The 26,525-nt window shown below is 40.0% G+C and overlaps 2 protein-coding genes and 1 pseudogene across 5 annotated transcripts; all 3 read right to left on the bottom strand.

Moving 5' to 3' along the window:
* Nucleotides 1-765: 765 nt before the first annotated feature.
* Nucleotides 766-1,606, bottom strand: LOC111489406 (annotated as a pseudogene).
* Nucleotides 1,607-1,718: 112 nt separating this feature from the next.
* On the bottom strand, nt 1,719-26,244 carry LOC111489511 (ABC transporter B family member 15-like). Of its 3 annotated transcripts, none has more exons than XM_023137766.1 (8): nt 25,959-26,244; nt 25,820-25,874; nt 25,550-25,728; nt 25,012-25,469; nt 24,381-24,921; nt 23,272-24,165; nt 20,870-22,244; nt 1,719-1,829 (listed from the first exon to the last, which is right to left on the bottom strand). In XM_023137766.1, exons 1-7 carry the CDS (start codon nt 26,214-26,216, stop codon nt 20,877-20,879), a joined length of 3,753 nt encoding a protein of 1,250 aa, XP_022993534.1. In that variant the 5' UTR covers nt 26,217-26,244; the 3' UTR covers nt 1,719-1,829; nt 20,870-20,876. The 3 variants fall into 3 exon arrangements, with proteins under 3 accessions (XP_022993534.1, XP_022993535.1, XP_022993533.1); XM_023137767.1 differs by having other exon boundaries at nt 1,780-1,831; nt 20,874-22,244; XM_023137765.1 differs by lacking the exon at nt 1,719-1,829 and having other exon boundaries at nt 20,835-22,244.
* On the bottom strand, nt 1,776-17,708 carry LOC111489509 (ABC transporter B family member 15-like). 2 transcript variants are annotated; one of them, XM_023137761.1, is made up of 8 exons: nt 17,366-17,708; nt 6,628-6,662; nt 6,489-6,543; nt 6,218-6,396; nt 5,680-6,137; nt 5,049-5,589; nt 3,917-4,810; nt 1,776-3,198 (listed from the first exon to the last, which is right to left on the bottom strand). In XM_023137761.1, the coding sequence occupies exons 1-8, from the start codon at nt 17,619-17,621 to the stop codon at nt 1,831-1,833; spliced, it is 3,786 nt and encodes a 1,261-aa protein (XP_022993529.1). In that variant the 5' UTR covers nt 17,622-17,708; the 3' UTR covers nt 1,776-1,830. The 2 variants fall into 2 exon arrangements, with proteins under 2 accessions (XP_022993529.1, XP_022993530.1); XM_023137762.1 differs by lacking the exon at nt 17,366-17,708 and having other exon boundaries at nt 6,628-7,014.
* Nucleotides 26,245-26,525: the final 281 nt, after the last annotated feature.

The following is a 26,525-nucleotide window of genomic DNA, read 5'->3' on the forward strand; positions in this document are numbered from 1 at the left end:
GAACCAAGAATTGGGAGAGGTGACATAGGTCAAAACGAAGGTAGAATTTGTGATGCGTTGCAGTCAAGCGATGGCTTAAGAATGGGAAGGTGTAATAGTAAATAAACGTTTCTATTTTAGCTTGGAAAGGAAGAATTGCCTACTTTCACTAATTTCTATCCAGTTACCTCTTTATATATAATATACCATTAATTTCGCGTTTAAAAAATACTTTTAAATTTTTTTTAAAAAATAAAAAATACACGTTTCAAAATTACTCATAAACTTAGAGATAATAGATAATTTAATTAAGTGCGAAAGTTACGAGGTATTTTTGTAATTTTGTTTGGTTTTGAAAAATAAATTAAAAAAAATTGGTAAATTTTGGACGTCGATATTTTCTTATGACTTGAAAAAACAATATTTGAGACTCTAAAAGTAGAACTTGTTTGAACCGTTAAAAAAAACTGTATAAACTGAAATTAAATAAATTTCAAAGCAGTCATTGTGGAATGTGGACTTGGTCAAATATAACCATTTTAATATTAAACAAATAATAAATACTTATAATTAATATTCTTTTAAATACTTAAAATTAATTTAAAGTTGTATGTTTCATATAAGACGTGTATTGTACAGATTTGATCAAAATTATAATTGAATTACTTTATTTATATTGTTATATTAATTAATTACCATAAAGTAATATTATTACATTAAACATGAATTAACAATAATGATTAATTACTAACGATAGTTTGAAGTCAAAATTAAAAGCCTTGGTACTCAAGAGGTAGCAGTGTATAAAGCCTTGATGCCTGCAATATCATCGGCATGCAAACCCTTGGTAGCTCCTCTCATGATGGTTGGCCACATAATAGCCCCTTCGACCGAGCTATGACGAAGGCTGAGAAGGTGTCCAATCTCATGCAACGCCACCGTCTCCACATCGTACGAATTAGGAACCGCCCCATCGGTCCAACGCTCGACCGCGTCAAAATGTAACAAAGCATGGGCTATCACTCCTCCAACATTGTCAAAGGGAGAGCCATCTCTATGGTCATGTTGGATGATGAAAGTCCCACATCGACTAATTTAGGGAATGATCATGGGTTTATAAGTGTGAGAAATACTAACTCTATTAGTATGAGACCTTTTAGGAAGCCCAAAGCAAATTCATGAGAGCTTATGCTCAAAGTGGACAATATCATACCATTGTGGAGAATCCTGTTCGTCTAACAGGTCACCCCTTTCAAAGCTTATTTTCGAGGAATCCTAAATAAATCATGATATTAGTACAGAAGATCATGTAAAATATAACTCAACTTTATGTGAAAACTAAATTTACCATAAGTGAGGTGAGACTTGGAATTAGGCCATTTAAGGTTTACTTTGAAGAAAGTAAAATGAGAAACTTCATGGAAACGACCACTTTTTCTTTGTTGATTCACCATATTCTTGCCTGATTTCATCCCACTCTTGCCGTCGATGATATCCGCAACCCTGCATCGAGGTTTCGACATCTGAGCCAACGCGTGGCGTCGAGAGCTCCGGTAGCCTTGAGATTGTAGTTGATTTGGTAAGTTTTAATGGCCGACTCCAATAGCTCATCAAACCCATCATCATTTGATTAACATAGTTTGTGCGTTAGAAGATTTGAATGTGTTCATATTCTAAAAAGAAATTCTAAAATGTGCCCAATTTTCAACTTGTTTGAACCGTTGAGATAAAATAGAGACATTTTTATTAATTTACCGAATTACAGATTAAAGATAAGACTAAGACTGTGGTTAAACTAGAGCTACCAGCTATTCTCCAGTGCAACCAATTTGATTGAAACTGATACACACACTAATGGGATGTAGCCTGCAAATTAACCAAAGCATAATAAGCTCCCTTTTCGCCAATCCCCATCAGCGACGAGTGATTCCCAGTCTCCACTACCTTCCCTTTATCCAAAACCGCAATCATATCGCAATTCTGTATGGTGCTCAGCCTGTGCGCCACCACCACGCTCGTCCTCCCCACCATCACCCTCTCCAGCGCCTCCTGCACCAATTTCTCCGACTGCCCATCAAGCGCACTCGTCGCCTCATCCAGCAGCAGCACCGTCGGATTCTTCAGTATCGCTCTCGCTATTGCTATCCTCTGTTTTTGCCCTCCCGACAGCTGCAATCCCCTGTCCCCGCACAACGTCTCGTACCCATCCTTCAACCCCGAGATGAAATCGTGTGCGTTCGCTGCCTTCGCCGCTTCGATTATCTCCGATTCGTCCGCCGTTTCTGAATATCCGTACACGATGTTGTCCCTAATTGTCCCGGCGAACAGCGTCGGCTCTTGGCTCACTAATGCGATGCGTTTTCTTAGCGTTCGGAGATGATACGATTTTAAATCTCGACCGTCGAGTTGGATCGTTCCTTTAATCGGGTCGTAGAATCGCTCCACCAGCCCGATTATGGTGGATTTTCCCGACCCACTTTGCCCAACCAACGCCGTGGATTTACCTGCCTCGATTTTGATTGAAAACCCACGGAATATCATCGCCTCCGGTCGAGCAGGGTAAGCGAAATCCACTTTCGTGAATTCGATTCGGCCGGTTAATTTATCCGGTTTGTATCCTTCTGGGTTGTCCGGTTCGATTTTGGTCATCCGGTCCAAAACGTCGAAAACCGAACTGACCACGCCGAACCCTTTGGCAAGATCTGACGTCATGCTGCCAGCGTCGGCGATGACACGGCCGATGCTGACCAAAACCATGAAGGTTTGGAAGAGACCTTTAGCAGTGGTTTCGCCTTGGGATATTAACTTGCTGCCGTACCAAAAGTTCAAAGCCCATGTACAAATGGTGATGCTTTGGGAGCAGCCCAGTCCAATTCCGGCATACCACGATTGCTTAATGCCTTGTCGGGTTGGGCCTTCTTGCTCCTTCTCGAGCATTTTAAGGATGCGTTCTTGTGAAGAGAAGGCCGTGACGGTTCGGAGGTTGGAGACAGCCTCAGCGGCGAGCTTACTGCACTGTTCTTGGGATTTGGTGGCGTTTTTGGACATCTTCCGTAGGAGTACTTGTCTTGTGTAGTAGCAGCTAATTACTGCTGGTTGGGCTGCGATTACTACAAGCGCCAGCCTCCATGAAATTATAAGCCCCATTGTGAATGCTACGATTACTGCTGAAATGGTTTGCATAATTAGAGCCATTCTATCGCCCACTAGGGATCGAACCTGCCCAAAAAGGAGCTCCTGGTTATACTTCAATACAAATTCATTCAAAATAAATGGGTTTTGTAGCCGCTCAAGGCCACAACTACCTCTACCTCTACCGTATATTGTTGTGTTTGGACTTTCCCTCCTATACTTACTCTCAAGATTTTAAAATGCATGCATATATCAGGGAGAAGTTTTCGCGTCCTTACAAAGAAAGTTTGGTTTCCCTCTCCTACCAAAAAATCTATCTACTTGGGAGCACATTGTTCTTGTTAGACAGGGCATGATGTTTGACTTTGATACATTTATAATAGCTCAAGCTCACAACCCAATAGATATTGTCCTACTTTTCTTTATATTGTCCTACTTTTCTTTATAGGATTCCCCTAAAGTTTTTAACACAATTTTACTAGGAAAAGAGGTTTACACATCCTTACAAGAAATGTTTCGTTCCTCTTTCCAACAAATATGGGAACTAAGTCGTCAGCGAAGGATTCTACCCATCGCTTAGTGGGGCTTAGCCAACAACACGTGCCTTTCGAGGCCAAAAAGCCCCTACAGCTGGTTGACAATCAAGCGATGGGTCTATGCATTGCTTCTAGCCCGGATTCTAACTTAGAGGCGTTCGATCATAATCCAGCGCACAATAGCCAATTATGTGAACCAACGGTTCCTCTTATACTAGGCTGAATTACTATTGCCACACTATCATGAGTAGGGTGAAACGGGTTTTTACCATGTTGGCATCTTGAGAGAGTCGGGAGCAAATTGCGCCACTAGAGTTCTCGTCCTCATCGAACCAGCCAACTTCAAAAGTAAGGATCTTGGAGATCATCATCTCCCGAATTCTTTTGGTGAGATATTCTCCCATGTAAGCGAAGTTGTAATGTTCGCAAAGGTTGACGAGGAAAGTGAACATAGCCAACCCAACAAACCCAAGCGCATAAGTGCTCGTCTTGGCTTTAATCTCCTCGTGACTTGTTAAAAAATATACCGAAACCACCGATCCCATCAAGAACGCGTACACAGGCTGCACAGCGCCGAACAGCATCGCGGAAATGCACCCCATTACAGCTTGCTTCCATTCCGGCAGATTCAAAGCGAGAAGCCTCCGAAACGATGGCTTTGGGAGATTTTGTTTATTCTCGATAACGGTAGTTTCGTCAACTGGGTTTGACCCGACCGAGTTTACAGAGCTGGAGGGGCTAAGGAAGGAGAGGCGGCGGCTGCCAAAGCTTCTGATTTTGTCGAGGTGCGGTGTGGAAGATGCGGAAGGTTCGCTGGGGGATTGGTTCTGCGCCGCGGTTTGTTGAAGGTGGACGAGGGAGGCGTAAAGACCGGTTTGGTTTTGGATGAGGTCATTGTGAGACCCTGTTTCCATGACTCTGCCTTTTTGGATAACGGCGATGAGGTCGGCGTTGCGGATGGTGGAGAGTCGGTGAGCAATTATGATGGTGGTGCGGCCGATGGCGGCTTTGTCGAGTGCCTCTTGGACGACACGCTCTGATTCCGAGTCCAAGGCGCTGGTGGCTTCGTCCAGGAGCAGGATTCGTGGACGCTTGATTATGGCTCGAGCTATGGCGATCCTCTGCTTTTGTCCTCCAGACATTTGTACTCCTCTTTCCCCCACCTGTTTTTCAACTTTAAATTATTATTGAAATAGCAACTGACATTTGTACACTTTTAACATACTCCCACCAAACAATCTTATAATCAGGAACAAAGTAGACTATTAAACTTCCCTAAACCCTAGACTCGATTCCTTGGGACAACGTACGTTTTTTCGGACACTTGAGTGACTTTTACAACTTACTTGTTCGAGGTCTAAAGATTCTATTAAAATAATTAATCCCTTAATATTAATTTACCTGCGTGTCATATCCTTCGGGAAACAGAGAAATAAAGTTATGAGCGTTAGAAGCTTTGGCAGCCTCGATGATCGCATCCATGTTGGCATCCTCCTTTCCAAAAAGAATATTCTCTTTAATGGAAGTGGCAAAAAGGGCAGGCTCTTGACTAACCAGACCCATTTGGGACCTCAGCCATTTCAATTGCAGCTTCTCAATCCCCACTCCGTCCATCAGAATGCTCCCTCCCAATGGGTCGTAAAATCTCTGCAGCAGAGAGATGACGGTGGACTTGCCGGAGCCGCTGCCACCCACGAGGGCAATGGTGCGACCGGCGGGAATTGTGATGGTCAGATCCTTCAGAATTATGGTCTCCGGGCGAGACGGGTACGCGAATTGGACGTTGTTGAATTGGACCTCGCCGGAGACATTTTCGAGGATTTGACCTTCCATGTCGGCGGAGTCGATTTTAGGGACTCTGTTTATGATCTCCATGATTCGCTCCCCCGCCGCAATTGCCTCGGATAAGTATTGAATGTTGGAAAAACTCGTACCAACTGCCCTGTCATTTCGTTAATTTCCCATGCAAATATTAGTTTTTAACAACAAATTGAGGATAAAGAGACAATTAGGAGATGGGTTGAGTTCTTACAATCCGCCGACGGCAATGGTAACTCCAACGGCATAAACAGTCCCACCTTGAGCGCCATGGTACATAACCATTCGACTTCCATACCAAGCCATGAATGCCCAAATTGCAAACGAAACTCCATTACTTCCGATGGCCAAACCTTTAGAAAGTCCCTGTTTTAGGCCCAACTTCACCGAAGTTTCCAACGCCGACGAATAATCCGATTTAATCTTATCTTCTCCAGCGTAGGCATACACAGTTCTAATCGAAGACACCGCCTGCTCTGCTACCATTCCGGCCTTCTTATACCCTTCCATGCTTTCTCTCGCGAAACCCATCAAGGTTTTGCCGTAAAGAAGACCGGGGATCAATAACAAGAGCGCGAATGGTAATCCCACCAACGCCTGCTGCCATAACAGTATAAACCCGACAATGTAGCTTCCAAGAAATGTGGCCATGTTCATCAAAAAGTTTGGGATCTGGATAGATTCCCGACAACCCATGTCAAATAATATAAAATTTTGACTAAATTATAACAAAGGAAAAAGAAAGCTTTAACCTTTTCGCTCAAAACGTCTTGAATCACTAAGGTATCACTGGAAACAGAGGCGATAACTTCGGAGGTTCCGGTGACATGCATATCGAAATACCCAACATCTTGCCGGAGAACTGCTTTAAGATATCTCGCTCTCATCCTCGCCGCCTGTCGCTCGCCGGTTCTCGTCCAGCAATACCCTTCTGAAAAAAGTAAAACAGAGCAAAAACGTAAGTATATTTAGAGAGCCTCTGAGTTGAAACAATTCAAAGAATTCAAAGAATTCCAAACCCACCGAGAAAGCTAACCACAAAAGCCCCACAAGCAATGTACAACAGAATCGCTGCATTCTGTCGCCAATCAAAGAACAATTTGATCAAAATAAATTAAAAAAGTAACAGAGTTTTCTGAGAAATGAATTGAAAGAAGAGTACTTTGTCGATGCTGTGAAGAAAAAGATGCATGTTGGCGCTGGAAGCGGAAATGTTAGAGGTATTGCCGATGCTGTTCATGAGGCGGCTACCGACGAGCAAAACCACAGGTCTGGTGAAGCCGTCGCCCAAAGCTCCGATGAACCCCAAAGTCATGAGCAATATGTCGACGCCGTCGGCGTGCATGAAAATCCCCTTTATAACCCCACTCCTCTTCTTCTTACTATTGCTTCTCTCCAAATTTTCATTTTTCTCCCCCATTTTTTTATTTTCTCGGAATCCAAACAGAACCACCGCCGTGAAAATTCCCACAACGGAGCAGTCGGAGAAGTTGTGGTGGCTACGTGTGTAAGACCCCGCAATAACCCTGTTTATATAGCTGACTTCTGAAGCAACTCTCTTAAATTTTCATTTTCATGCTTTTAAATAACTCAATATTTCAACTCCTTTCATTTTCTTACTTCAATTTTAAATAGTTTAATTTATATAATAATTCAATCTCCAAAATTTAATTTTATTACAAATGTATTATATCTCTAATTAATTTATCTACCAGGTTTAAGAGATTTCATTAAATTCTTTTATTTAGATTAGTATTAAATATTCGTACTCCCAAAATTTGTATTAATTCATGTTATTAATATAATTTTACAAACTATTTTTCTTTTTTAGGTTTAGGGTTTAAAATTTTAAAATCATATATTAAATGAAACATAATAGTTCATATATTAATAAATGAAAAAATAAATTCTTATAGTTTATGTAATTATTAGTGAATTTTTTATAATAATGTTTATGTGAAATATTATTATTATTTATGTATTTATGTTTTTGTAGCAAGATTCAAAGTATTATGGATGATCAAAAAGTTCAGATTTTATACTATTTTTAGTGTTAAAATATTGGTATTTATTTATTTATTTGAATATTTTTTGTTTTTTGTAAAAAAAAAATGGTGAATAAGGATGTGTATAGTGTAGATTACTTACCATAAATATTCAAATAATCAAAAAATAAGTTATTACAATAATCGATGATCCATTAATGTATAAAATAAAAAAGTTTGTTATATTAATGGTGGATACCATATATAATATTTATTATTTTATTTTTAATTTTACGTTTCAAAATTATCTAATTAGCTGAACGGTTAGTTCGTTTGTTTGAAATTTTTATTAAAATTATTTGATTTTAGAAATATTTATTTCTAGGTTGACTTAACCACACCAAGTAAAACCGCCATACAGACTAATTTATTGGGAGAATCTCAAATATATTTTTTATATTTTTTTAATACAAAATATTAAAAAAATAATTATCTATTAAAAAATGACTATATATGAACAAATTATCTTTAAAAAATAAATTAAAATAGGAGATAAGAACAGAGAAGTCTGTTATCCACGTGTCGATATTTCCAAATATGTGTATTAATTGAGTTTGAATTCTGTGCTTCGGATGGTGTGCATACGTTTTTTTTTTTTTTGTTTTTTTTTCTTAAAATTAAGAGCCTTATTAATAGATTTGGTTGGTAGTAATTTAATTAGGTATTATTTTTGTTTTTAATAAAAGTAAAATAATATTTTATCAAATATCTATTTTATTTATTTATTTTCAAAATTTTGCAATTCAATATTAATAAAATTATCTTTAAAACCATTTTTAAGAGTTATTAGAGAATAAATAATTATAATACACGTACACATAATCAAATCGTTTACTACATAAATTTATTTTATAATCAACATAAAAAATATCTCGACAAAAATATAATATTGTCAATTTTATGTCATATAATATTTATAAGATATTTGAAGTTTAAGTTTTCAAATAATAATTTTCAGATTTTTTTTAAGATAAAAGAATAGAAAATAACAAAATTTATGAATAATTAAATAAATTGGAACATATTCTAATTATTTTAGAGTACTCTCAAACTAGAAAAAAAAAACATCAACTAGCATATAAATTTAAAACTAACCCAAACTCGAATCCTTCCTCACAAATCAATGCTTATGTAACTCGAAAATTTAAAATTTAATTTTTCAGACACTAAACATGCTTAGATAATTAGGAATATGGTCGAAGTAGAAATTGAGGTGGTTGACTGTATGATTTAAGGAAAAACAAAAAAGAGAAAAAAGAAGAAATGGAAAGGGAGGGAGAAAGAAAGTTCTAGAGGGAGAGAAAGAGAGGTAATTGCCGCTCCGGCCACGAGGAGTCCGGTTCCGGTCAAGCCTTCTTCATGAAATCTTCACAGAAGTTAGTGGAGTTCCGACATTCGTCCAAGGAGGTAGGTATTTTGATGTTTCTTGCCATCTTTGGAATAAGATAATTATCTCTATAGTTACAAATAAATTACGAAAAAAATACCTTCATGTATGGATATGCATATCGTGAAGCATCGCCGGAGAAGAAGGGCCACGTGTTAAGCATACATTAGCGGAAAAAAAATCAAAGAAATACTTCGCGTCGGGCAGGATTCGAAGGCCGGCGACCCGATGACCCGCACGCAACTCGGGCCACCAACCCGGCTTCTCTTTGCCACGCGTCAACATAAAAGAATACGGATTTCCAGCACGTCCTTCCGGTTTCGAACCAACAATCTCGTCTGACCATTCAACGGGTGCCACGTGGCAATACATCAGCGCGCGTCTTCCCTCCCTCATGCTCATTCCTACACGCGTGTGGCCGTGCGCGTGTGAGCACGTGCAGGCGCGTGAGGTGCTGTTTTTGGCCGTTCGACTTCTGTCTTCCTGATTTTTCTCCCCTCCCTGTTCTAACTCTAACCCTATTTTTATATGAAATACGACCTAAATGAGAGAAAATCAGTATTTTTAGACATGCTACCTTTGTAGAAACGCTAACGAAGAACACCCTGTCAATCATGTAAGTCATCACATAGAACTTTAGGAAGAAATACTTGTAGGAGTCGTTTGGTTATGCATGCATGCTAGTTTAATTACCTTAAGTGGCAGCTTTCCATATTGAATGTAGATAACTTGTTTGCTAAGAGTATGGATGTATTATGTGAAGTATTTTGAGAATTAATGTTGCAATTATGTTTTAAGCTTCGGGAAAGAAAGACGGGAACTTGTGAATTCTGCGCTTTGGGAGCTTGATGGATGTTACCGTTGAGCATGTATGTTTACTCTGCATGAATTATGTATGATGATGCTAAATGATACTTGTGTGCACACTAAGTTAATTTTCATGACTCACATTTATGATAAAGTCTAGGGATTTGTGGTTAGAGGGAGGAGTTACTAAGTATAGACCTAACATGTCCCCTAGGAGCCTATGAAACTACCACGGCATATGAACCACCTTTAGAGTACCCTTAGGTTACTTGTGAGTGATTGGTGTTATGTTTTCGTGGGAGACCAGGGGGTTCTTGATCAAGACTCGACTGCTCTAAAGCCGTTTTAGCATGGGAAACGGGAGACCCACGTTGTAACGGATCATTTAGCTAGATGGGAATGGGGGAGGTAGCCCTCCTCGAACAAAGGGGGATTACCATGGGATTAGGGGGTTGCAACTCACCTCCTAGGTAAGATACCAGGTAGTCTCATACCCATGCCGAGGTAGCTACTTGCAGTGCACCAGTCAAACACAGGTTGACATAAGAGAACTCTTAGGGTGTAAATGAAAGGACTAAGAACCAAAGAAGCCCCGAAGGACAAGTCCCAAGTGGCAAGCAAAGAGCCAAGACAAGAACCAGATGTCCTAGAGCCAAAGAGAAGTCTCTGGAAATCTGTTAAGATTAGGTTGTGATGAGAGCCTAAAAGTAGGTGACTTATTGAATATAATTTATATACTCATTCCTTTCTACTCTTTTTTATTTTTCAGGTACCGGTTGAGGTGGAGGAGCATTCAAGAGTTGTACAGTTACAGAGGGGGTCGTTCCGGAGCATCAGTACTTTGTCGGTCTTTTAGAGTCTTTTGTATTTCATTTTATATTTGTAATTCATTTTGTAATAATTTGAAACAAAATTTGTATTTCTTTTAATTTAATGATATTTTAATCTTATCTTTTACTCTTATTTTCTTTCCTTTTCCTTTTTTTTTGTTTGCTTTCGATTTCGCATTTTTGGTCACGGTCTGATTTTCGAAGCCACGAAAATCGAGTCGTGACAACAAATCACCTAGGCTTCTATTTCCCAAGCATCTTGAAGGAGGCCACAAGGGCGACAGCAAGGAAGGAACCCATAGCGTCAAGGTGTACCTTCAATGCTACGGTTACTTAAGCAAACAAGTACCCAATTCTCATACACACGCATTCGACGAGGCCTTGGAGTCATCTATTAAATCATATCAGAAATTCTTCACGCTTAACGTGAGCGGGGTTTTGGACAAGGAGACGCTAAATCAAATGTCGACCCCTCGATGTGGGGTGACAGATGATTTCAGGTTGGAGGGTGAAAAGGGGAATAATAATAAGAAGAAGAAGAAGAGTATAGAATTTGGTGGTTATTCTTAGATGAAAGTGTCCCATATTGGTTAATTTAGGGAATGTGATATGAACCAAAAAACATCAATCATACAATATACTTCAATGACGGTGTGAAGAAAAAGTTGTCAAAATTATCAAAAGATGTTTCAATGCATGTCACATCGAAGAAGAGTGAAGTTTGATTGTTATAAATTTTGGGTGGGTTACAATTTAGAGTTTTTAGGACTTTTAAGTATGAATTGAAGTATGAATGTTACAACTCTTGGAATGCGTAGTAGTTTCATTTTGAGGCTATATAAAGCCATGTATGTTCTATATGGATGTTGTATTTGTAAGAGACTTGAAAAATATATAGTAAACATTTGTACTTTCTTTAATTGGCTAAGTTTATTTGCAACATCTATGTAGTTTAGGTTGCATGTAGAATCATTCAAGCTCGACATGATCAATCTTGCTTGTGGAGTGATTCGAATCTCAAACAAGTGTTTGAGATATTTGATCAACAAGAACCATTCAAGCTAGACATGATCGATCTTACTTGTGGAGTGATTTGAATCTCAAACAATGTTCTTGCCTTGAGATATTCGATCAACAAGGTAATTCGAATTTTACTCCCCTTGTAATGGTTTCTTATCTTATCAAAATGGTCATGGGTTTATAATCTAAGAATACACTCTCCATTGGTGTGGGGAAGCAGCAAAGCCATGAGAGCTTATGCTCAAAATGGACAATATCATACAATTATGGAGAGTCGTGTTCGTCTAACAGGGTATCAGAGTCATGCTCTAAATTTAGTCGTATCCAATAGATTAACAAATCCTCGAATGTCAAACAAAAGAAATAGGGTATCAGAGCCACAGAGCCATGTCTTAAACTTAGTCGTGCCCAATAGATTGACAAATCCTCGAATGTCGAACAAAGGACTCCAAAAAGAAAAAAAGAAGTCAAGCCTCGATTAAGAGGTTCGAGGGGAGGTATTAGATAAAAGTGTCCCACATTGGTTAATTTAATTTAGGAAATGGTCAAAGTGGACAATATCACACTATTGTAAAGAGATGTACTCATTTATCCACAATTACCGACCCAAGTTTGTGGCTCAAGTAATGCGAGCTTCTAAGACATGGGAGGCCAACACCAATTTCACCTTCTCCCAGTCAGCCAGGGTCCAAACGGCTGACATACAATTAAGCTTCGAGAGAGGGGAGCATGGAGGTGGGCATCCCTTGGATGGATGCGGGGGAGTATTGGCGCATTGTTTTGGGCCAATTGATGGGAGAATCCACTTCGACGCGGATCAGCAGTGGGATTGGAGTGTTCGTATATTGCACAATGACTTGGAGTCTGTGGCATTGCATGAGATTGGGCATGCCCACACCGACGTTCAAGATGCCGTCATGTGGCCTATTATCAACTTTGGATTCACAAAGACCCACCTGCATCACCATGATATTAATGGTATTAGTGCTATATACCCAGATTAAAATTATCCCAATTTATTTAACCCATTTTCTAATTCTATTTCACTCATATAAAATCTAAATAGGGTTTCATATTCCACGGATATTTAACTTTTTATTATATATAAATATCTAGTTTTTTTCAGCTCATTAGATACTGGGTATTATATTTAGTGTTTTATTATATGCAAATATTTTGTATCATCTAATAATAATAAAAAAAAGATAAAGAGGGATATAAGAGTTATAAGCTAGACTACCAATTTGATTGAAACTGATACACACACTAATGGGACGTCGCCTGCAAATTAACCAAAGCATAATAAGCTCCCTTTTCGCCAATCCCCATCAGCGACGAGTGATTCCCAGTCTCCACTACCTTCCCTTTATCCAAAACCGCAATCATATCGCAATTCTGTATGGTGCTCAGCCTGTGCGCCACCACCACGCTCGTCCTCCCCACCATCACCCTCTCCAGCGCCTCCTGCACCAATTTCTCCGACTGCCCATCAAGCGCACTCGTCGCCTCATCCAGCAGCAGCACCGTCGGATTCTTCAGTATCGCTCTCGCTATTGCTATCCTCTGTTTTTGCCCTCCCGACAGCTGCAATCCCCTGTCCCCGCACAACGTCTCGTACCCATCCTTCAACCCCGAGATGAAATCGTGTGCGTTCGCTGCCTTCGCCGCTTCGATTATCTCCGATTCGTCTGCCGTTTCTGAATATCCGTACACGATGTTGTCCCTAATTGTCCCGGCGAACAGCGTCGGCTCTTGGCTCACTAATGCGATGCGTTTTCTTAGCGTTCGGAGATGATACGATTTTAAATCTCGACCGTCGAGTTGGATCGTTCCTTTAATCGGGTCGTAGAATCGCTCCACCAGCCCGATTATGGTGGATTTTCCCGACCCACTTTGCCCAACCAACGCCGTGGATTTTCCTGCCTCGATTTTGATTGAAAACCCACGGAATATCATCGCCTCCGGTCGAGCAGGGTAAGCGAAGTCCACTTTCGTGAATTCGATTCGGCCGGTTAATTTATCCGGTTTGTATCCTTCTGGGTTGTCCGGTTCGATTTTGGTCATCCGGTCCAAAACGTCGAAAACCGAACTGACCACGCCGGACCCTTTGGCAAGATCTGACGTCATGCTGCCAGCGTCGGCGATGACACGGCCGGTGCTGACCAAAATCAGGAAGGTTTGGAAGAGACCTTTAGCAGTGGTTTCGCCTTTGGATATTAACTTGCTTCCGTACCAAAAGTTCAAAGCCAATGAACAAGTGGTGATGCATTGGCAGCAGCCGAGTCCAATTCCAGCATACCATGATTTCTTAATGCCTTGTTGGGTTGGGACTTCTTGCGCCTTCTCGAGCATTTTAAGGATGTGGTCTTGTGAAGAGAAGGCCGTGACGGTTCGGAGGTTGGAGACAGCCTCAGCGGCGAGCTTACTGCACTGTTCTTGGGATTGGGTGGCGTTTTTGGACATCTTCCGTAGGAGTACTTGTCTTGTGTACAAGCTGGTAATTGTCATTGGTTGGACAGAGATTATTACAAACGCCAGCTTCCATGAAAGTATAAACCCCAATGTGAATGCTATGGCTACGGCTGAAATGGTTTGCATAATTAGAGCGATTCTATCGCCCACTAGGGACCGCACCTGCCCAAAAAGGAGCTCCTGGTCATACTTCAAAACAAATTCATTCAAAATAAATGGGTTTTGTAACTGCCCAAAACCGGTCCCTACCAGGTTTTAAAATAAAATAAATAAAAAAAAATCATGGTTCCCTCTCTAACTAATGTGTCAATTTACCATCCATCTCATCTGAGCTAAGTGTTCCACTGATACACCTGTTTGATGTCTGACATTGATACCATTTATAATAGTTCAAACTCACAATTAGTAGATATGCCTTTGGGGCTAAAAAGCCCCGTGACAATCAAGGAATGGACCCATGCATCGTTTCTAACCGGAATTCTAACTTAGAAGTGTTCATTTATGATCCTGTGGCTACCAATTATGTGAATCTAAGGGTGATTTGCACTCATTACTATGGATGAGTAGAGTAAGAGGTTTTTACCAGGTTGGCATCTTGAGAGAGTCTGGTGCAAATTGCGCCACTAGAATTCTCGTCCTGATCGAACCAGCCAACTTCAAAAGTAAGGATCTTGGAGAGCATCATCTCTCGAATTCTTTTGGTGAGATATTCTCCCATGTAAGCGAAATTGTAATGTTCGCAAACGTTGACGAGGAAAGTGAATATAGCCAACCCAGCAAACCCAAGCGCATAAGTCCTCGTCTTGGCTTTAATCTCCTCGTGACTTGTTAAAAAATACACAGAAATCATCGAGCCCATCAAGAACGAGTGCACAGGCTGCACAGCGCCGAACAGCATCGCGGAAATGCATCCCATTAGAGCTTGCTTCCATTCCGGAAGGTTCAAAGCCAGAAGTCTCCTAAACGATGGCTTTGGGAGATTTTGTTTTTTCTCGATAACGGTGGTTTCGTGAACTGGGGTTGACCCGACCGAGTTTGTAGAGCTGGAGGGGCTACGGAAAGAGAGGCGGCGGCTGCCGTTGCTTCTGATTCTGGCGAGGTGGGGTATGGAAGATGCGGAGGGTTCGTCGGGGGATTGTTGCTGCGCGGTGGTTTGTTGAAGGTGGACGAGGGAGGCGTAAATGCCGGTTTGGTTTTGGATGAGGTCATTGTGAGACCCTGTTTCCATGACTCTGCCGTTTTGGATAACGGCGATGAGGTCGGCGTTGCGGATGGTGGAGAGTCGGTGGGCAATGACGATGGTGGTGCGGCCTATGGCGGCTTTGTCGAGTGCCTCTTGGACGACACGCTCTGATTCCGAGTCCAAGGCGCTGGTGGCTTCGTCCAAGAGCAGGATTCGTGGATGCTTGATTATGGCTCGAGCTATGGCGATCCTCTGCTTTTGTCCTCCTGACATTTGTACTCCTCTTTCCCCCACCTGTTTTTCAACTTCAAATTATTACTAAAATAGCAAACAATTTGACATTTGTACACTTTTGATGTACTTCCTCTTACTAATCTCCAATAGTCCATGATCATGTAATAGCCTTTCGAGGCTCTCGAATCCTTCTCTGAATCCTCGAACAAAATAAATCATTTGTTCGACACTTGAGTCACTTTCACAACTTTTTTATTCAACATCCAAAGATTCAATTGACATGATTTAGTTAAAAGTTAGTAATTTACCTGGGTGTCATATCCTTCTGGAAATAGAGAAATAAAATTATGAGCATTGGAAGCTTTAGCAGCCTCGATGATCTCATCCATGGTGGCATCCTCCTTTCCAAAAAGAATATTCTCTTTAATGGAAGTGGCAAAAAGGGCAGGCTCTTGACTAACCAGACCCATTTGGGACCTCAGCCATTTCAATTGCAGCTTCTCAATCCCCACTCCGTCCATCAGAATGCTCCCTCCCAATGGGTCGTAAAATCTCTGCAGCAGAGAGATGACGGTGGACTTGCCGGAGCCGCTGCCACCCACGAGGGCAACGGTGCGGCCGGCGGGAATTGTGATGGTCAGATCCTTCAGAATTATGGTCTCCGGGCGAGACGGGTACGCGAATTGGACGTTGTTGAATTGGACCTCGCCGGAGACATTTTCGAGGATTTGACCTTCCATGTCGTCGGAGTCGATTTTTGGGACTCTGTTTATGATCTCCATGATTCGCTCCCCCGCCTCAATTGCCTCGGAAAAGTATTGAATGTTGGAAAAACTTTTACCAACTGATCTGTGATTTCGTTAATTTCCCATGCAAATATTAGTTTTTAACAACAAATTGAGGAGAAATAGACACTTAGGAGATGGGTTGAGTTCTTACAATCCGCCGACGGCAATGGCAGCTCCAATGGCAAAAATAGTCCCACCTTGAGCACCATGGTACATAACCATTCGACTTCCATACCAAGCCATGAATGCCCAAATTGCAAACGAAACTCCATTACTTCCGATGGCCAAACCTTTAGAAAGTCCCTGTTTTAGGCCCAACTTCACCGAAGTTTCCAACGCCGACGAATAATCCGATTTAATCTTATCTTCTCCAGCGTAGGCATACACAGTTCTAATCGAAGAAACCGCCTGCTCTGCTACCGTTCCGGCCTTCTTATACCCCTCCATGATTTCTCTCGCGAAACCCATCGAGGTTCTTCCGTAAAGAAGACCGGGGACCAATAACAAGAGGGCGAAAGGTAATCCCACCAACGTCTGCTGCCATAACAGTATAAACCCGACAATGTAGTTTCCAAGAAAATTGGCCATGTTCATCAAAAAGTTTGGGATCTGGATAGATTCCCGACAACCCATGTCAAATAATATAAAATTTTGACTAAATTATAAAAAAAGAAAAAGAAAGCTTTAACCTTTTCGCTCAAAACGTCTTGAATCACTAAGGTATCACTGGAAACAGAGGTGATAACTTCGGTGGTGCCAGTGACATGCATATCGAAATACCCAACATCTTGCCGGAGAACTGCTTTAAGATATCTCGCTCTCATCCTCGCCGCCTGTCGCTCGCCGGTTCTCGTCCAGCAATACCCTTCTGAAAAAAGTAAAACAGAGCAAAAACGTAAGTATATTTAGAGAGCCTCTGAGTTGAAACAATTCAAAGAACTCAAAGACTTCCTAACCCACCGAGAAAGCAAACCACAAAAGTCGCACAAGCAATGCACAACAGAATCACTGCTTTCTGTCGTCAATCAAAGAACAATTTGATCAAAATAAATTTAGAAAGTAAGAGAGTTCTCTAAGAAATGAATTGAAAGAAGAGTACTTTCTCGATGCTGTGAATAAAAACTTGCATGTCGGGGCTGGAAGCGGAAATGTTAGAGGTATTGCCGATGCTGTTCATGAGGCGGCTATTGACTAGCAAAACCACAGGTCTAGTGAAGCCGTCGCCCAAAGCTCCGATGAATCCCAAAGTCATGAGCAATATGTCGACGCCGTCGGCGTGCATTAAAATTCCCTTTATACCCCCACTCCTCTTCTTCTTACTATTGCTCCTCTCCAAAATTCCACTTTTCTCCCCCATTTTTTTATTTTCTCGGAATCCAAACAGAACCATCGCCGGGAAAATTCCCACAACGGAGCAGTCGGAGAAGTTGTGGTGGCTACGTGTGTAAGACCCCCCAATGACCCTGTTTATATAGCTGACTTCAGCCTCAACAACTCTCTTAAATTTTCATTATTTCAACCCCTTAAATTTTCTTACTTCAATTTTAAATAGTTTAATTTATATAATAATTTCATCTCCAAAATTTAATTTTATTACAAATGTATTATATCTCTAATTAATTTATCTATCCGGTTTAAGAGATTTCATTAAATTCTTTTATTTAGATTAGTATTAAATATTCGTACTCCCAAAATTTGTATTAATTTATGTTATTAATGTAATTTTACAAACCATTTTTTCTTTTTCTTTTTTAAGTTTAGGTTTAGGGTAAATGAATTTTTCTTAATTTATAGTTTATGTAATTTTTATAATAATGTTTATGAGAATTATTATGTATTTAGATTCAAAGTATTATGGATTGGCAAAAAGTTCAGATTTTATGTTACTATTTTTAGCGTTAAAATATTGCTTCATATGTATTTATTTATTTATTTATTTATTTTAAATTAATGGTTAAAAGCGTAAGCAATGACGATTATAAATTTATTTTTGTTTTAGAAAAGGATTACGTTTTAATTCTATTATGGTAAGCTTACCATAAAAATTCAAAATAATCCAAAAATAAGTTATTACGATAATGGATGAGCACTTATTCTAGTGCATAAAATAAAACATTTTGTTTCACTCCATTAAGGTTACCATATACAATATGTCTTTAAAAATTTCAAATTTATCTAATTATTACTAGATTATATTTGAATATAACTCAATAATTACGATATTAATTATTTTCTTAAATTTTGGTTTAATTCCTTTAAGTACTCCTATATTATTATCTTTTATTTTATTCACTTCAAAGAAAAAAAAATTGAAATATTTATATTGGAATTAAGTAAATATTCCATTTTCACTTTTTTTTTTTTAATTTACATTTTTTAAATCATCAATTTTACTTTTTAAAATAATAGAAATATTTATTTTATTCGACGTAAATATGTTAATTTAACCCACGAGTTCGTGATCCTATATGGACATGTCTTTAACCACTATAAATAATAATAATAATTATTATTATTATTAAAATAATAGAATACGATGATTAAAAGTCAAATCATAAATTAATATAAAACTAGGGTACATAATCATGCAAAAGTACAACCCAATTTTAAATATAAATATAAATATATTTATATAAATAAACATATTTTTTTTAAGTGTTAAAAGAATATGCTTTGATATTAAAATTTGAATTTTATGAATATTATTAGATTGGTTTTTTTTTTTAATAAAAATTATTTTAAAAAAGAATTATTTATTAACAAACTACTATATATGAAAATAATTATCACTGGCTATCTCAATTTTTAAGAAAATAAATTAAAATTTTAATAGAGAGTTAAATTGAAATAGGAGATAAGAATAGGAAAGTAGATCCATATTCTCCCTACACGTGTAAACATCTGTAACTCTGTATATTAATTGAGTTTGAATTTTGTGGTTAGGGTGATGTTTGGTATTTTTTTACCTTTGTTTCTTTCCTAATTTTTTTTAATTTTTTTTTTAATTTTTTTTTCCTTTTCATTTCTTTCCCTTTATTGCTATTTTCTTTTTTCTTTATTCCCTTTCTCAACTCCTTAAAAATCTCTCTAAATTTATTTTAAAACATAATAGTGTCTTTAAATCACGTGAAAATTAAATTAATTATCTCCTAAAACTTCCAAATTTAATATCTAAAATGAGGTTTATTTTAATTATTTAATTAACCTATAACAATTTAATATTAATTTACCAAATGGTGTAGTTTATATTGAGGTTGTAACAGATTCTAATTATTTTAGAAGTTAAAAGAGTTATAACCATTTTAACATATTTATTCCTAAAATCAGAAAAAAAAATAAAAAATTATTCATGCCAAATATAAGACACACGGGCTTTGTCTCCGACTTTAAAACCAACCCAAACTCGAACCTTCTTCACACATCAATCCTTCTAATTTCATGACAATTACTGTCGGTTGCTGCTGCTTCTCGCCTTCATTGTGACACAATATCTACTACTCAATGTGAATAGATCTAAAAATATTATTATCAAGTAAACAATACAAAGATAAGAATGAGAAAATAAAATTGAAATCAAAGGTTCAATATATTCACAAGGTTTAAATTGAATATAAGCTACCAACTAATACCTACTCAAAATATAAGCTAACCATGAGAATAAAATAAAATATACTACTAATAATCAAATGAAAAATATTAACTGATTCAATAACTAATATCTTTTCCAAATATTAAAATATCTTGACTAATTCAAATTAGCAATAAGTTGCACTAAATTTTAAAATACTTATAATTAATATAGAACGGATTAAGAAAATATTTGACTAATTCACCTTTATCATTAATATATTTCCAAAATATTAAGAATATCTTAATTAATTTAAACTAGCAATCAGTTGCACTAAATTCTAATATATATTTGGTCCCGTGAGAAGATGCATTTGACATACAGATTCATTCACAATTACCCACCCAAGTTTGTGGCTCAAGTGATTCGAGCTTTTGAGACATGAGACATGGGAGGCCAGCACCAATTTCACCTTCTCCCAGTTAGCCAGGGTCCAAACGGCTGACATACAATTAAGCTTCGAGAGAGGGGAGCAAGGAGATGGGCATCCCTTGGACGGATGCGGGGGAGTATTGGCGCATTGTTTTGGGCCAATTGATGGGAGAATCCACTTCGACGCGGATCAGCAGTGGGATTGGAGTGTTCGTATATTGCACAATGACTTGGAGTCTGTGGCATTGCATGAGATTGGGCATGCCCACACCGACGTTCAAGATGCCGTCATGTGGCCTATTATCAACTTTGGATTCACAAAGACCCACCTGCATCACCATGATATTAATGGTATTAGTGCTATATACCCAGATTAAAATTATCCCAATTTATTTAACCTGTTTTCTAATTCTATTTCACTCATATAAAATCTAAATAGGGTTTCATATTCCACAAATATTTAACTTTTTATTATATATAAATATCTAATTTTTCTCAACTCATTAGATACCTTATTATGGGTATTATATTTAGTGTTTTATTATATGCAAATATTTTGTATCATCTAAAAATAATAAAAAAAAGATAAGAGGGATATAAGAGTTATAAGCTAGACTACCAATTTGATTGAAACTGATACACACACTAATGGGATGTAGCCTGCAAATTAACCAAAGCATAATAAGCTCCCTTTTCGCCAATCCCCATCAGCGACGAGTGATTCCCAGTCTCCACTACCTTCCCTTTATCCAAAACCGCAATCATATCGCAATTCTGTATGGTGCTCAGCCTGTGCGCCACCACCACGCTCGTCCTCCCCACCATCACCCTCTCCAGCGCCTCCTGCACCAATTTCTCCGACTGCCCATCAAGCGCACTCGTCGCCTCATCCAGCAGCAGCACCGTCGGATTCTTCAGTATCGCTCTCGCTATTGCTATCCTCTGTTTTTGCCCTCCCGACAGCTGCAATCCCCTGTCCCCGCACAACGTCTCGTACCCATCCTTCAACCCCGAGATGAAATCGTGTGCGTTCGCTGCCTTCGCCGCTTCGATTATCTCCGATTCGTCCGCCGTTTCTGAATATCCGTACACGATGTTGTCCCTAATTGTTCCGGCGAACAGCGTCGGCTCTTGGCTCACTAATGCGATGCGTTTTCTTAGCGTTCGGAGATGATACGATTTTAAATCTCGACCGTCGAGTTGGATCGTTCCTTTAATCGGGTCGTAGAATCGCTCCACCAGCCCGATTATGGTGGATTTTCCCGACCCACTTTGCCCAACCAACGCCGTGGATTTTCCTGCCTCGATTTTGATTGAAAACCCACGGAATATCATCGCCTCCGGTCGAGCAGGGTAAGCGAAATCCACTTTCGTGAATTCGATTCGGCCGGTTAATTTATCCGGTTTGTATCCTTCTGGGTTGTCCGGTTCGATTTTGGTCATCCGGTCCAAAACGTCGAAAACCGAACTGACCACGCCGGACCCTTTGGCAAGATCTGACGTCATGCTGCCAGCGTCGGCGATGACACGGCCGGTGCTGACCAAAACCAGGAAGGTTTGGAAGAGACCTTTAGCAGTGGTTTCGCCTTTGGATATTAACTTGCTTCCGTACCAATAGTTCAAAGCCCATACACAAATGGTGAGGCCTTGGGAGCAGCCGAGTCCAATTCCGGCATACCATGATTTCTTAATGCCTTGTCGGGTTGGGCCTTCTTGCTCCTTCTCAAGCATTTTAAGGATGTGGTCTTGTGAAGAGAAGGCCGTGACGGTTCGGAGGTTGGAGACAGCCTCAGCGGCGAGCTTGCTGCACTGTTCTTGGGATTTGATAGCGTGTTTGGACATCTTCCGTAGGAGTACTTGTCTTGTGTACAAGCAGGTAATTAATACTGGTTGGGCTGCGATTATTACAAACGCCAGCTTCCATGAAAGTACAAACCCCAATGTGAATGCTACGACTACTGCTGAAATGGTTTGCATAATTAGAGCCATTCTATCGCCCACTAGGGATCGAACCTGCCCAAAAAGGAGCTCCTGGTCATAATTCAATACAAATTGGTTCAAAATAAATGAGTTTTGTAACCACCTAAGGCCACCTGTCTCAATATTGTCCACTTTGGACTTTCTCTTGTGTGCTTCCCTTTCCCTCGTGTGTTTCTCTTCGAGGTTTTAAAACACCTATATTAGAGAGGTCTTTCCCTCGTGTGTTTCTCCTCGAGGTTTTAAAACACCTATATTAGAGAGGTTTCCACATCTTTACAAGGAATGCTTGGTTCCCGTCTTCAACCAATGTGAGAACAGCTTTGATACCATTTATAATAGCTCAAGCCCACTTGGTTTCTGTCTCCAACCAGTGTGAGAACCCACAATCCATCCCACACTGCGCCCAGGGTTCTCGCTGGCACACACTTTGGTGTGTGGCTTTGATACCATTTATAATAGCTCAAGCCCACTGCTATGTAACGGCCCAGATCACAAGCCCACTGCTATGTAACGGCCCAGATCACCGCTAGCAGATATTTTCCTCTTTCGACTTTCCCTCAAGGCTTTAAAACGTGTCTATTAGGGGAAGGTATTCACACCCTTATAAATGGTGGTTTGTTCTCTTCCCTAACCAATGTGGAACAACCCTAAACCCTAAACACATGCTAGTAGATATTGTCCTCTTCGGACTTTCCCTTGTGTGCTTCCCCTAAAGGTTTTAAACCGCATTTACTAGAGAAAAGTTTCCACATCCTTACCAAGAATGCTTCATTCCCCTTTCTGAACTAAGTTCCCATCGTTTAGTGGGAATTATGTTACAAGACGGCCCTTGAGACTCATCCTTCACTAGGGCTTAGCCAACATCACGTGCCTTTGGAGGCCAAAAAGCCCCTATTGCTGGTTGGCAATTAAGCGATGAGCCCATGCGTCACTTCTAGCCCAAATTATAATTTAGAAGCGTTCAGTCATAATCCAACGCACGATAGCCAATTATGCGAATCAACAGTTGATCTCGTATTAGGTTGAATTACTATGGATTAGTAGAGTATCAGGTTTTTACCATGTTGGCATCTTGAGCGAGTCGAGAGCAAATTGCGCCACTAGAATTCTCGTCCTGATCGAACCAGCCAACTTCAAAAGTAAGGATCTTGGAGAGCATCATCTCTCGAATTCTTTTGGTGAGATATTCTCCCATGTAAGCGAAGTTGTAATGTTCGCAAAGGTTGACGAGGAAAGTGAACATAGCCAACCCAACAAACCCAAGCGCATATGTCCTCGTCTTGGCTTTAATCTCCTCGTGACTTGTTAAAAAATACATAGAAACCATCGAGCCCATCAAGAACGCGTGCACAGGCTGCACAGCGCCGAACAGCATCGCGGAAATGCATCCCATTAGAGCTTGCTTCCATTCCGGCAGGTTCAAAGCCAGAAGTCTCCTAAACGATGGCTTTGGGAGCTTTTGTTTATCCTCGATAACGGTGGTTTCGTCAACTGGGGTTGACCCGACCGAGTTTACAGAGCTGGAGGTGCTAAGGAAGGATAGGCGGCGGCTGCTGTTGCTTCTTATTCTGGCGATGTGGGGTATGGAAGATGCGGAGGGTTCGTTGGGGGATTGTTGCTGCGCGGCGGTTTGTTGAAGGTGGACGAGGGAGGCGTAAATGCTGGTTGGGTTTTGGATGAGGTCATTGTGAGACCCTGTTTCCATGACTCTGCCGTTTTGGAAAACGGCGATGAGGTCGGCGTTGCGGACAGTGGTGAGTCGATGGGCAATGATGATGGTGGTGCGGCCTATGGCGGCTTTGTCGAGTGCCTCTTGGACGACACGCTCTGATTCCGAGTCCAAGGCGCTGGTGGCTTCGTCCAGGAGCAGGATTCGTGGACGCTTGATTATGGCTCGAGCTATGGCGATCCTCTGCTTTTGGCCTCCTGACATTTGTACTCCTCTTTCCCCCACCTGTTTTTCAACTTCAAATTATTATTAAAATAGCAAATGATTTAACATTCCAACACTTTTATCCTACTTCTTCCCAACAATCTCCAGTTGGTTGGACTCCTTCTCTCAAGTCCTCAAATAAAGGAACACTTGAGTCACTCGAGTCACTTTCACACTTCTTTGTTAGACATCTAAAAATTCTATTGACTTGATTAAATTAAGGGCATATAATTTACCTGGGTGTCATATCCTTCCGGAAATAGGGAAATAAAATAATGAGCGTTAGAAGCTTTAGCAGCCTCGATGATCTCATCCATGGTGGCATCCTCCTTTCCAAAAAGAATATTCTCTTTAATGGAAGTGGCAAAAAGGGCAGGCTCTTGACTAACCAGACCCATTTGGGACCTCAGCCATTTCAATTGCAGCTTCTCAATCCCCACTCCGTCCATCAGAATGCTCCCTCCCAATGGGTCGTAAAATCTCTGCAGCAGAGAGATGACGGTGGACTTGCCGGAGCCGCTGCCACCCACGAGGGCAATGGTGCGACCGGCGGGAATTGTGATGGTCAGATCCTTCAGAATTATGGTCTCCGGGCGAGACGGGTACGCGAATTGGACGTTGTTGAATTGGACCTCGCCGGAGACATTTTCGAGGATTTGACCTTCCATGTCGTCGGAGTCGATTTTGGGGACTCTGTTTATGATCTCCATGATTCGCTCCCCCGCCGCGATTGCCTCGGAAAAGTATCGAACGTTGGAAAAACTAGTACCAACTGCCCTGTCATTTCGATAATTTCCCATGCAAATATTAGTTGTTAACAACAAATTGACGAGAAAGAGACAATTAGGAGATGGGTTGAGTTCTTACAATCCTCCGATGGCAATGGAAGCTCCAATGGAAAACACAGTCCCACCTTGAGCGCCATGGTACATAACCATTCGACTTCCATACCAAGCCATGAATGCCCAAATTGCAAACGAAACTCCATTACTTCCGATGGCCAAACCTTTAGAAAGTCCCTGTTTTAGGCCCAACTTCACCGAAGTTTCCAACGCCGACGAATAATCCGATTTAATCTTATCTTCTCCAGCGTAGGCATACACAGTTCTAATCGAAGAAACCGCCTGCTCTGCTACCGTTCCGGCCTTTTTATACCCCTCCATGCTTTCTCTCGCGAAACCCATCATGGTTTTGCCGTAAAGAAGACCGGGGATCAATAACAAGAGGGCGAAAGGTAATCCCACCAACGCCAGCTGCCATAACATTATAAACCCGACAATGTAGCTTCCAAGAAATGTGGCCATGTTCATCAAAAAGTTTGGGATCTGGATAGATTCCCGACAACTCATGTCAAATAATATAAAAATTTGACTAAATTATAATAAAAGAAAAAGAAAGCTTTAACCTTTTCGCTCAAAACGTCTTGAATCAATAAGGTATCACTGGAAACAGAGGCGATAACTTCGGAGGTGCCGGTGACATGCGTATCGAAATACCCAACATCTTGCCGGAGAACTGCTTTAAGATATGTCGCTCTCATTCTCGCCGTCTGTCGCTCGCCGGTTCTCGTCCAGCAATACCCTTCTGAAAAAATAAAACAGAACAAAAACGTATGTATGTTTAGAGAGCCTCTGAGTTGAAACAATTCAAAGAATTCAAAGAATTCCAAACCCACCGAGAAAGCTAATCAGAAAAGCCCCACAAGCAATGTACAACAGAGCCACTGCATTCTGACGCCAATCAAAGAAAAATTTGATCAAAATAAATTTAAAAAGTAACAGAGTTTTTTGAGAAATGAGTTGAAAGAAGAGTACTTTCTCGATGCTGTGAAGAAAAAGATGCATGTTGGCGCTGGAAGCGGAAATGTTAGAGGTATTGCCGATGCTGTTCATGAGGCGGCTAGAGACGAACAGAACCACAGGGCTGGTGAAGCCGTCGCCCAAAGCTCCGATGAACCCCAATGTCATCAGCAGTATGTCGACGGCGTCGGCGTGTATGAAAATCCCCTTTATACCCCCACTCCCCTTCTTCTTACTATTGCTTCTCTCCAAATTTCCATTGTTCTCCCCCATTTTTGTTTCTCGGAAAAAATTTTCAAATATAATTCCACGACTTCTTAACATCTGATATAAATAAACATATTTTTCTTTTATGTGTTTAAGAATATGCTTGATATTAAAATTTGAATTTTTATAAAATCACGTCGTATTTTTTAATAAAAATTATTTAAAAAAATAGAATTATCTATTAAAAAATTACTATGTATGAAACAATTATCTCAATTCTAAAAAAAATAAATTAAAAATTGAATTAAATTAAAATAGGAGACAGAAATAGAGAAATAGAGGATTGAGGATTGTCCTCCATACACGTGTAGACAT

This window comes from Cucurbita maxima, unplaced genomic scaffold, assembly GCF_002738345.1.
Source record: "Cucurbita maxima cultivar Rimu unplaced genomic scaffold, Cmax_1.0 Cma_Scf00014, whole genome shotgun sequence".
Taxonomy (NCBI): domain Eukaryota; kingdom Viridiplantae; phylum Streptophyta; class Magnoliopsida; order Cucurbitales; family Cucurbitaceae; genus Cucurbita; species Cucurbita maxima.